Here is a 13,489-nt window from a genome sequence, read left to right on the forward strand (position 1 = left end):
ACAGGAAGAGGTGTCTTGCTGTAGAGGAGATACATGGCTATCCCAGAAGGTAAGGGAGAAAAAAAAGTGGAGATGAGGTATTAGGGAGTTACCTCGAGGGGTGGGTGGGAGAAGGTGGATAGAGACAGAACAGATGCAGAGAATTGAATCAAAGATGGCTTGGAATGTGGGTAGGTTTACAAGAGTGTAAAAGGAGAGTGACAGGTAGCAAAGATGGAGGAAAAAGTGAAAGCAATGAAATGGAGGCATGGAGTTACAGTTTAGGTGAATGTAAGAAAAATGGAAGTAGATCATCGAGGAGGAAATGGTAGGGGTAACACTTTAAAGAAAAAAGAAAAGGGTTAGAACAGCAGTTCCAGAAAGTAGTAAATAGGAAGATGAGGTGAAGAGAGAAGATGTACATTGACAGAGAAAAAGATACATACAGGTGGATATAGCGAGTTACAAAAAGGAACATAGATGGCAGGTGAGAGTATATTCAAGGAGCATGTAGTGGACATATAGTGGATACTTGTGTGTGAGATGCAAGGAAGAGGAGGTGATGTGTGGTATTGACTGCATTAAAAGTAAGCATTGTTACAGTTGACAGCAAGTAGTTTGTTTATGTATTAAATGAAGAGTGTAGGGTATGAACCATGTAGTAAAAGTAACCTATCCAACAAAAGAACATTCAAAAGAAAAATCAACATGAAATAGGGGAAGAATGTTAGATTAGACAACTATGTGACTGCCATAATAATACTGACTGCCTAATTTATAGAAGCTGTTCAAAGAAAGAGTATCTAACCATACAAAACACCATCAAATCAAAAATGGAGTTTGGAAATATTTCATTTATCCAGATAGGTACTTATCAGCTGTTCAACACATGTAAACATACATTTTCACACAATGGACATAGGCAAAAATAAATATTATAAGAATCTATATTGTATTTCTAAATGATATAAGCTTGAGGTTTTTAATTCTTTTTCCATTAAATTTTTTAAAAGAGTTGTTTCTCATATAAAAAAAAGTCAATCATACTGATGTAACACACATTATATAAAATAATTTGTCAAAGTAGTAGATTATCATCTATTTGGAAAATTAAAACCATTACTTACTTTTTGCATTCTTAAAGCTGTCATGTAAAGCAGCAGGATTGTCAATGATACTCTTGTAAATGCCAGGAATCTCATCCATTTCAGTGGGACTAAATCCAGGAACAAAAAAGTTGTTGTCTTTGGCCACAGATTGAACTTCACCAAGAAATTCATGCACTCTGGAAATAATTATATGGCTTGAAAATTAGGAAGTAATACATTAATTAATAAAATAATTGAGGTTGAAACAATACATCAGAAAACAGAGTACATTATCCTAAGTGGCATGTTGTGAGTTTTCTAGTATGCTCTAAAATTTAATTTTTTGTCCTGCATAAAAACCATCTTTGGTGCTCACTCAATCAATCACAGAGTGTTGAAGGTAGCCAACTGACTCATGTGCCTCCACTCTTGCTGATGGATCACTGATGCCACAAATTGCTTTGGAGATTTGCACAGATGAATGTATTTTTGGACTGACCACATCATGTTACACACATAACTTTCTATATATATGTTCAGAATAGTTTTCTTCTCTCAGTCAGCAATTATTAACATTATTCATTTGTAATTAGTCAACACCAAATATTATGTATCAAGTTAAATGTTTGTTTGTTTCAGTTGTTATTCTCACAGCTAATAAAGACATTTACATGTACATTACGCAATGTTAATAAAACCATGCACTTCGACAATGGCAATGCATACTTCTAAAGTGTATTTTCATTGACCAGCTCAACTCAAACAAGAGACCTTGCAACAATCCATCGATTCTTAGAGACACCACAAAGCATATCTTCCATCAAGCTGTATGATGATAGAAGATAAAATGTTATTTTTACAGTGTTGTTATGGCTTACAGTAATGAATGTGGCACTTGCTTAGAGATAAATGGAATGGTCAATATGTTTTGATCATGGACACAACACTGCAGTAGCAGGATATAACCAGCTGATTCTTTGGCTGTCAGTCTCTTTCTTTTATTTTATCTTCTAATCAAGAAGAGCAGTTCCCATGATTTCTTGCAAGGCCTCTTCAAATTTGAGTTCTGGTCTGAATGCATGCAACATAGGGACCTCTATTTGAGGAGTCAAAGGGACCAAGTGGACATGTTAAGCTGGGCAACAGATTAAGTCTACCACCTAAGTAGGCTGGTGGGGGATTTGAACCCCAATCAAAAAGCTAGAAAAATTGCTGAAGGGCATCCCCATCTAATGCTGTAACATTTCTGCCAGTCCACCAGCCTAGACAATTCCAGAAAGATAAAAAGCAAATTTAACCTCAGCAAAATTTGAACTGGAAATACAAGGTGTGAGTACCACGATGTCTTTTGTCTAATGTTCTAACAACTGCCAATTTGACACCATAAAAATCTAATACAATAATAGCAAGACATCAACTTTCTGATGTAGAGGTATTCAGTTGAGAGAATCAAATTCAAATAATTTTCTTGACTTTTGAACTTTAAAAAAAAATAATAAATGATTCCACCCCATTCCCAAATTTTCTGTTGAAGAAAAAAAACAAAACAAGTAGTGTGTCAATAACTGAGGAAATGTCAGGTTTGTGTTAATTAGTAATCATTGTAAGCCAGAAGATCTTTCTTACTGACACAAATTATCAAGAAATCATTAAAATAAAAATCGGATTGTGATAATGAAAAGTATTGACAAAATGTCACTGGTTAAACATCTGGATGAATGCCTTCCTATGGATTATACCTATAACTAATCTCTTGCTTCTATTAGTGTTTTACTGGCTATACTAAGATGCATGTGTCAAACCTGCACATTACTACAGCATTGTAAATATTTTCAGTTGCCTCACAAGTTCACTGACTCTTTTCCTCTTCATACATAACAGTTTAACAAACATCACTAATTCTAAACATTATTTTATTAGAAATGAATCCACTTTTCTTTCAGATACCAGGCTCAATTAATTGCTAATATTGTCGGGTCCTGCTAAATCACTTCCAAACATTTTTATCATATCCTTTTATAAAAACCTAACAACCTGATAACATTTAATAAAACCAGGATACTTGCATTATTTATTTCAAAGAAAAACTAGCTGCCAACCTAACTTCTCAGAGATTATCCCTAAAAAGAGACTTATTTCTTTATGTTACAAACTATTCTGTCTTACAATTTCATGGTTCTTAACACAATCACATTTCATAAAGGTGACTTGCTTTATTCTTTAAAGAAAATTACTGATACCCTACAGGCTTTGAATACATTTCCTTAAGCAGTGCTACCTTCATAGAGCTCCACCTTAGCAGTTTCCATGTGATTGTTTCACCTGCTAGAAATAGCAACCAAATCCCCATTGAAACAACTTACTGCCTTAAAGAATATATTAGATAATGCAGTGCAGGATGCACTGTGTGAGTTGATCAGTGACAATGATGAGACCCTCCAGAAGTGTAGGACTCTACATACACCAAAGAAGACAAGTTAGTAATAGTTGGATTTCTTTTAAGCTTGATCAGGATTTACCTAGAGCTGAACAACATTCATACTAAATTACACTAAGAAAGTCATTTATTTGATCAACTACTCTTATAAAATGTGTGCTCATTCCCCTGCTTGTCACTTTTGTCAAGCCCTTACTTACACTAGTCAAGCATCCCTTTATTCTGTGTTATACCTTTTTTCATGCTAAATATTAAGCATCTAATTTTCAAGTTGCAACATGACCTCTCAATGTCACTTACACTACCCTTTCAATGTGAGGTTAAATAAATAGTATTATATTAATCAAACAAGATTAGAGACTCTATAAAGAACAAATTCTTTCTTCACCAAGCCTTATCTGCAGTTCAGGTTTTATTTTAATTTTCTGACAGCTGCTTTCACCTGTAACTAAGGAAAGCCAGGTTACAAACATCTTATGATAAAGAATACAAAGCATGAATAATAAAGTAGGTTGCTCTTTATTTCATAAGACATCAATATGCAAAGACAGCATGTTCGATAAGCATAACTTCGATTCGGCAATGTTTATTATATAAGCTTATCTAGTGGTTGAAATTGATGTTTCTTGAAATATTCAAAGCAGAAAAGACTTTATGAACCCAAATTACAATTTCAAAGGCTTAGAGAAATGAGCTCACTTGTCAACAATATGACAAGTAAATCCAAAGCAGACATAGCTGTGTGGATAAGATGCTTACTTCACAATCACACTGTTCTGAGCTTGATCCCACTGTGAGCCACACTGGACAAATATCCTCTCTGATAACCTTGGTTTGATCCAAACTTCGTCAATGAAATTTGGAAGATAGAAATTCTGTAGAAGCCTGTCAGATTATATAGGTTGTTGGGTAGTAGGCAAAATCTGACACTCGATTGGACTTACACCTGGTGATGTCTTGAGTCATGTCTGCTGTTGCCAGCATTCAGTCCAGGTTTACATTCTAAGTGTGTGTTTTCTTCCTCTCTCCCTCCCTCCTACCATCCCTCTCATCAAGGTCCTGATTACTACCTTTCTCATTAGTAAATCATTAAAAAAAAATGAATAAAACAGAAAAAATTCTCAGTCTTCAGCAACATGAAATTAACAATGGATATAGCTTAATTATTTCATATTTTCCTAATACAATTTACCAGGTATATTACAAGCTAACTCAATTTTCAACAACATAACAATAATAAATGTTGAAGGCTGCACTGAGTGAGGTGATCAAGGACAATGATGAGACCCTCCAGAAGTACAAATTGAGGAATAATAAGGGAAAGATCATCAACTGGAAAGACAGAATTCTACAAAGAGAGTTTTTCCAGCAAGCATTGAATGAAGCTGATGAAGAATCCTGGAGATGGTTAAGACATGGATTTTTAAAGAAGGAGACAGCAGGACTGATCCTTGCTGCTCAAGAACAAGCCTTACAAACCAAGTCTATCAAGTGTAGCATTTTTAAGACAGTAGTATCACCTTTTTGTAGATTACATGAAAATTCATCCGAGATAGACATACAATTAATGGATGCTCAAAACTGGTCCAAAAGGAGTTTAGAAAATACCATGACAAAGTGGCAGTGCAAATACACTGGGAGTTGTGTAGGAAGTATGGGCACTAAGCTTTTCCAGTAGCAGAGAATGATCAGATGAAACTCACATGGGATATGCCAATCTACATAGATACGAAACTGCAACATAACTAACCAGATATCACTCTCCTATAGAAGGAGCCCAAAGAACAGACATTCAACATAGCTATACCTGCAGACTTGAATATTGTGAAGACAAAACAAGAAAGTTGAGAAGTACTAAGATCTAACATTGGAAATTAAACATCCATAGAGCCTCAAAAATGCAAGTGAGATTTATTGTGATCAGTGTACTTGGGACCATCTTAAAGAAAGCAATATTCTGGTATGAAAAGCTGCAAATCTTAAACTTCATAGGAAGTACACAGTTGGTAGCAATACTTGGAACAGAACGTATTGAGAAAAGTGTTGTGTCTCTAAGCTGTGAGAAGGAGCTGAAATGTGACTGATAATTCAGAAGAAGGGAAAATACAAGAATATGAATAAAAATAATGATAATAATGATAGTGACATGTCAGATATACTGTTTAATCTTTTCATATCTCTTATGATTAGATTGTCAGAATACAGAAAATTAACTTTCAAATACCTTTAATAGTAATCTTTAGCTCTAGAACTAAAAATATAGTATTCCTAATAATAATTTTAAGTCAAAAATATATTGAAAAATACTGTGTTATTTTTAATTTCTATGATTATATGTTTTCTTTATGATACCAAAATAAAAATTGTTTGAAGATTCCTTAATTTTAGACTAAGCAAAGCATTGTGAAGAGAAAATGTTTTACTACATAATGTTGTGCTTGCAAAAAAATATTTCAAGTGAATATGACTCATAGAAGCTTCAAAACAACATTTCAAAGAGTTGTCACCATTGCTGAAATGGAAGATAGAAAGAACATACAAAGCCACACATAGACATATGGAAAACACACATACATACATACAACTTTTAGAGATAAATATAAATCCATTCACAGCACAGACACTGGCATTCACATGAACACACACACAAACACATAGAACATTTGGGCCAAAGGACAAGGCATAAAGGAAGTCTAAAACATGCACATGGACACACACACACACACACACACACACACACACACACACACACACACACACACACACACACACACACACACAGAGTGGGTTCTGTAAAAATGAATACACAAATTTAATGAATTTGTTATGAAAAAACAGCATTTATAGTTTTGCATAAATGTCAAAACTACTATTGTCCTCGCTAGCTCTCAAAATTCTATACACTTATCTTCTACCTATCTCCTATCTACCCCACCTCTCTATCTATCTATCTATAGCTCTTATCCTTTCATATAAAGACAGAAATCATGTATAACAAATACATACACATATACTTGCTCAAGGTGAAATACAGTGGAACTAAACCTGAAATCATGTGGTTTGGAAGAGAATTTAACCACATAGCCATGCCTGAGTCTATATATACATATGTGTGTATGTATTATATATATATATATATATATATATATATATATATATATATATATATATATATGCGCACATGCAAGGTGCGGTGGATAAATTGTCGCCTAAATTAGGCAAAAATGAAAATAACATTGACATCTCATTCTAACAGATATATTTATCAAAATATCTTGAAATACTAAAGAGTAAATTTATTCAATAAAATCACCATTGGCTTCAACCCACTCACAGAAAACGACTTCTAGGCCGGATTCCAAAAGTGGAAGGAACATTGGGACCAGTGTATTGCTGCACAAGGTGATTATTTCGAAGGGGATTATGTTAAAACTTAGGTAAATAAGCTATTTTTTTTTAAACATAACTAGTCCAGGAACCTTTTGATACCACCTCGTATATGTGTTTACATACATGTATACACACACATACTATATCATCATCATCATCATCGTTTAACGTCCACTTTCCAGGGGGTAGGATGGTTGGTCCGCTGACATGAGTTGGACAGTTTAACTGGGGACTAGCGAGCCAGATGGCTGCACCAGGCTCCAATCTGATCTGGCAGAGTTTCTACAGCTGGATGCTCTTCCTAACGCCAACCACTCCGAGAGTATAGTGGGTACTTTTACGTGCCACCGGCACGAGGGCCATTCAGGTGGTACTGGCAATGGCCACGCTCAAATTGTGTTTTCCACGTACCACTGGCATAAGTGCCAGTAAGGTGACGCTGGTAACAATCACGCTCGAATGGTACTTTTTACATGCCACCGGCATGGGGTCCACGCAGCGGCCCTGGCCACAATCACACTTGGATGGTGCTCTTAGCGCTCCACTAGCACGAATGCCAGTCATGTGGTGCTGTCATCGAATTATATATATATATATATATATATTATATTCATATGCCAGTGCCCCTGGACTGGCTTGTGCGGGTGGCACATAAAAGACACCATTTCGAGCGTGGCTGTTTTCGTGCGGGTGACACGTAAAAGCACCCACTACACTCTCTGAGTGGATGGCGTTAGGAAGGGCATCCAGCTGTAGAAACTCTGCCAAATTAGATTGGAGCCTGGTGTTGCCATCCGGTTTCACCAGTCCTCAGTCAAATCGTCCAACCCATGCTAGCATGGAAAGTGGACGTTAAACAATGATGATGATGATGATACTTCTGTCAGTCATTAGATTGCAGTCATGCTGGGACATCACCTTGGAGAATTTTAGTTGAACAAATTGATCCCAGTACTTATTTTTTCTTAAGCCTGTTACTTATTTGCTGAACCCCTAAGTTACAAGGGCATAAAGTCACTAACACTGGTTGTCAAGTGATGGTTGGAGACATGCACTCAACAGGCTTTTTTCAGTTTCTGTCTACCAAATCCACTCATAAGGTTTTGGTTAGCCTAAAGGTATAAAAGACACACAGTGAGTTTGAACCTAGAATTATGTGACTGGGAAGCAAATTTCTTACCACCCCATGCCTGCACCTGTATGTATTACTCTTTTACTCGTTTCAGCCATGCGGCTGTGGTCATGCTGGAGCACCACTCTGTGTGTGTGTGTGTGTGTGTGTGTGTGTGTATAATATACATATTTTTATATATATATTTATATATATACATATCCTTCCACCATCACAGGCAAGGTTAGATGCCATTAATAGTGTGTAAGTGCAGACACACACAAACAACACTTCTAAAAATGCTGCTTCTATTTCCATACTCATACCATCAAAACAGTTATATTGTAGCTGAATGTCTTCCACAGCTATTACACCTGGTCCTATTTTACAGTTTACTACATTGAATGAAAGAAAGCTTTGCTGGGTCCAGATTTAACTCAATGACTAGGGATTAATTATTATGCTATTATCTCAACTATCGAATAATATAACCATAACTACCCTATAATGATTTCTAACATCTATAATTAATGATTTTTTTAACATACCTACTTTATAACTACCACAATGAAACAAATCTAGTGCTAAAATAATTTTCTCAGGGGTGTAAATTAAGTTCACTCATAATATTCTGCCTTCAGATGTTTTGTTCTTATACTCCTCATTATGACCTTAATGTCTTTAACGTAAAACTTCTCCGCTATCATTATTAAATTTTAATATTCAGTTTTAAATATTCCAAAAATAACAGGTTTTGTTCTTAGTCCTCTAATTTTGTATCTGTAAAAAAAACAAATAAACAAAAAAACAAAAAAGAAAATAACTTTGAGTAATTTTTTTTTTTACTGTGAAGACTTCAGGTAACTAGAATAATCAACACCATTGTGTAAAAGAAATTTCTTTTTAAACATCATTGTCATTGGTTAAAAAGATCTTGAAATACAGATTAATTACCGAGTACAATTTGAGACATACACTATCTCATCTTCTGTAGTTCCTTCAAGCATTTAGAATAAAATAAGCCCGTTTTAAATAAAGAGTGCTTGAATAAAATGGTTACTAGGAAACTAGCCAAGTCACAATCAAAAATAAACTATACTGATTGCAGTAAAGCAAGTTAGTCATACTAGTAGCTAAACAAGCAACTAGCAGCTAAACAAACAAAGCTGATCTCTAAAATAAATGAATTGAAAAGGAGGAAGACAGCCTCTTAAGTAGATGTTTTTTTATCTACAGATTGCTCTTTAGGGTTTAGTTTAATAATTATTATTACCATTGCCAATGCTTCTTAGGCTAGTAAAGTAACTGAATGCATTCAATACTGGACTAAACGACATGCAGTAATTAATTACATTTCTAATGTTTCAAGTTCAAATCCTGCTGAGATCTGTTATGACTTTCATGCTTAAAGAGTTCAATCAAATGAATACCAGTAATCTGTTGTTTAAACTCAGATCAGCCCTGATTGAGCAAATGTGTTCCTGTCATGATATTTCTCCATACATGAGTAAGCAACCTTGTTTTCCAACCTAGCACACATCTAAAACCTCTTTTTCAGTGCAGATTATAATTACTTTCTTATTTCATTTCATTATCTATCTATGTAAACAGTTTCGTCTTCCATGCTGGTGGTACACAAAAAGCATCATTCGAGTGTGATCATTGCCAGTGCCGCTTGACTGGCTCTTGTGCTGGTGGCATGTAAAAAGCAGCATTCGAGCGTGGTTGTTGCCAGTGCCGCATGACCGGCTCCCTTGCCGGTGACACATAAAAGACACCATTCAAGCGTGGTCAATACCAATACCTCCTGACTGGCCCTCATGCCAGTGGTACATAAAAAGCACCCACTACACTCTGTGGTTGATGTTAGGAAGGGCATCCAGCTGTAGAAACTTTGCCAGATCAGATTGGAGCCTGGAGCAGTCTTCTGGCTAGCCAGCCCTCAGTCAAACCGTCCAATCCATGCCAGCATGGAAAGCAGATGTTAAACAATGATGATGATGAGTAACTACATTGTTCAATGAATCATATTTAAGAATGATTTGAGGAGACTTGGCTGCTGTTTCTAGAAGGGTTGAATAATTAAAAAGAGGTATCTTTGCAACAACTACTAATGAAGGAACCTTGTATCTAAGTTACGAGAACAGTTGAAGCATTACTGTTTACTATGTTTGTTGTTTTGATAAGTTTCCTTGAGTCCAGTTACATTTAATACTCTAGTGAAGTACATCTATTGAAACTGAAATGAAACTGGCTGTAATGATTCCCAGAAGATTAAATTTTTATTCCTTCAACATGCCTGTAGTATACGACTTTTAAACTTAAAATATTTAATTTTCAAGTGACTCAATCTAAATAGACAACATTTTCCATTGCATTTGTCATACTATTGTTTCAATTCTTTCACTCAGAGATCTTAAGTAAATATATTAGATAATAATTTAAACATGGCTAAGTAAATGCTAAAAGACTGAATTATCATTCTGAAACGTTAAAAAGAATGTTAAAGATTTTATCTCATTGAAATTTCATTTGAACAACTAAAATCTGTTAGTCATCATATTTCTGATGAATAACATCACATTTTTAACATCATCCATATTTTCATAAGCAACTCCATATTATATATATCTCCTTTATTTCCTCTTCTCCTTCCACCTATGCAAATAGCTGGGTCCCTCCGCACAAAGCTACTTCCTCTTGACATCTATCTCATTCTTACCCTCATCAACTCCTACCCATATTTACTGTCATTATAACCTAAGACAATGAGCTGGCAGAATTGTTAACATGTAAGACAAAATGCTTAGTGGCATTGCTTACAGTTTTTTACATTCTGAGATCAAATCTCACTCTCAAGTCAACTTTGACTTTCATCCTTTTGTTGATAAAATAAACACTGGGGTTGATGTAATTAACTTACCCCCTCCTCTCAAAATTGTTGACCTTGTGCCAAAATTAGAATTACTACCATTGTCTACTCCCCATTCATTTTATTCATCTCTCACTTTTCCTCACATGTCATAACCTTTAACCATACCCTCATCTTTCATTCAATCCTCCCATTACACTCCTATCTATTATATTCTTCTGCTGCTGTAAATAATGAAATCAGAACTGTTACTACAATTTCCTATCATTTCTGTGTTGCCAGTCATCACTCCCTCTCCAAGATACTCCCAAACAACATCTATATCATTCCCACCACTCATATTTACCGTCAATCACCTCCATCCCTGTTCACCATTTATTATATTCATCTTCTAGACACAACTGACAACTTCCACCCCATGTTTAAATCTAACTCCCACTCTCCCCTCATACTTTTGTAACCTTACCCACTCATGCTAATTTCCCTGTCTCTATACTCCATTCACTTTTTTGGACACGTTACCTTGAGGGTATGTCCTAGCATCTCAACACCACCATATTTACCTCTCTGACTTATATAAAATGCAAAAAAGCCATCAATCTTCCCCATAACAAACCTGTCCTTACTCTTCCAATCATACATTAACCACTCAACACCTCACACAAAGCAACCACTATCTCCTAATTCTCCCTTACTAGTGATGGTGTCACAATAAAAGTACCTAGCACACTCTGCAAAAAGTGCTTGACATTAAAAAGGCCATTTGATTGTAGAAACCATGCTAAAACTGAGACACTGGAACAAGATGTGGTTCTCCAACCCATTGCGTCCTGTCTAACTATCCAACAAATGCCAGCACGAAAAGCAGATGGAAAAAATGATGATCACTAAAATGCTTAAATATCATATGTTAATATAAAGACATTGAAAATAGTATATTTTAGCCAGATCAATGCAGCAGATGAAGAACAAAAGAAATTCTCCTTTTTGATGTCAAGTTGTATAGTGTGAGACTCTTAAAATGCAAGAATGGTATAAACTGCTTGAAGGAATATACATAAAAGAAATCTTTCCTAGAATAGCTAACAGAAAAAAAAAAAATAAAACATGTTAGAAAATATTAGTAATGAGAAATTAAATAAAGCATGTAAAATGAACTGTAGCTGTGGCCTTATTTGGGATGACTAAAATTAACTGAAGAAGTAATGAGAAAATGAAAGTCAATAATTAAAGCTTGTTATAACACAAGAAAAATATGGTTGCAGGCAAAGTTAAGAACCTAGAGAACTATAAACTAATTTCAAATCTTTTAATAGGTAAGCAAATTGGAGAAATAAAAATTGATTTGTTTTTTATTATGAAACATACTAAGCTACAAACATTACATTGTTTTGTGGAAACAAAGAATAAAACAGTGGAGAGAGAGAGAGGGAGAGAGCAGTATGGGGGGGGGTTTAACAAAATAGAAAGAGAAGAAAAAAATAAGTTTTTATTTATATACATTATTCAGAAGTGGATAATCTTCCAGACTGTAGTTGATATTTAGGGGAGGTATTTGCAGAAAATGATCTTGAAAATAATCTTGGAAAGTAAGGAAATTGTAGAGGGTTGCATTCCCAGAGAAGAATTGTATAGTGTTTAATGCAAGCTCAAAGAGGTAAGAGAGTGAGTGGCAGAAGAAGAGACAGATTAGGCAGGTAAGATTGAGGAATGGTAAGCATCTACCTAATTAAGAAAGCAAGAAGCCCTAGTAGAAAAAATTGTGTGTCAAAGTGCATCTTTGCCAGTCACTTAAATGGTGTTTTTTGCATATAATGTTTGAGTATGTAACAATAACACTATCTCAAAATATGGTTCTTTCTGGAACTTTACAGCAGATCAGTAATTAATCAGGGCTGAAGTATTTCCTGACCCTAAGGAATCCTAGTCTTCATGGCGTCATTTTAGCAATACAACAATATATGTGTAGGGATTCACAGGGAGAAACTTGTTTTGAAATTTTTATCTTCACCATGACTTTGAAGGTTTTATTTTAATTTATGACAAGAGAGAGTGAGGTACAAAACTGTTTCCTTGATCCTCCCTGATGTATCACAGATATATTCACCTGAGCACTGTATACAATAAGTTCATTATTATTATTATTATATCTGTGGGCCTTTGTTTGAAAGTAACAAACATATTGTGAAAGAAATCTCCAATTAAATTCTCCAGTAAAAAAAAAAAATGACAGAGAAAAGGGAAGAAAGAAAAAGGATGAAAGCAAAAAGATAAAGAAAATGATTGGAAAGATTTAAAAACTGATGTCTAACCATGCAAATAATTTCAAGACCAGTGTCAGTTCTAATATCATTTAACTTAGATCTTATAAGATTTTAAGTTCTATAATTACAATTTTTTTTTTTTTTTTTTTTTTTGAGTTGTTGATCATGCAAAGAAAGATTACAATTTTTGTCAAAGATTATAAACTAAACACTCAGGAAAACAATTATCTTTTATTTCAAATGCTACATCATTAACATTAAATCCTTTGCATGCTTTCTCTCAGTTTCTCATTCTCTCTCTCTCTTGCAGAAAGCTCATTAATCCTCAAAGTAAATCTCTTTGCATTA

General features: G+C 34.8%; 1 protein-coding gene across 1 annotated transcript in view; it reads right to left on the bottom strand.

Moving 5' to 3' along the window:
- Positions 1 to 13,489, bottom strand: part of LOC106875941 (ATP-binding cassette sub-family A member 2) — a 146,709-nt gene that overhangs the window by 72,052 nt on the left and 61,168 nt on the right. The window contains exon 4 of the mRNA XM_014924268.3: positions 1,107 to 1,264. Within this exon, the coding sequence (XP_014779754.1) occupies positions 1,107 to 1,264 (158 nt within the window). The remainder of the gene's footprint in view (positions 1 to 1,106; positions 1,265 to 13,489) is intronic.

This window comes from Octopus bimaculoides, chromosome 2 (assembly GCF_046866305.1).
Source record: "Octopus bimaculoides isolate indiv1 chromosome 2, ASM4686630v1, whole genome shotgun sequence".
NCBI classification, from domain to species: domain Eukaryota; kingdom Metazoa; phylum Mollusca; class Cephalopoda; order Octopoda; family Octopodidae; genus Octopus; species Octopus bimaculoides.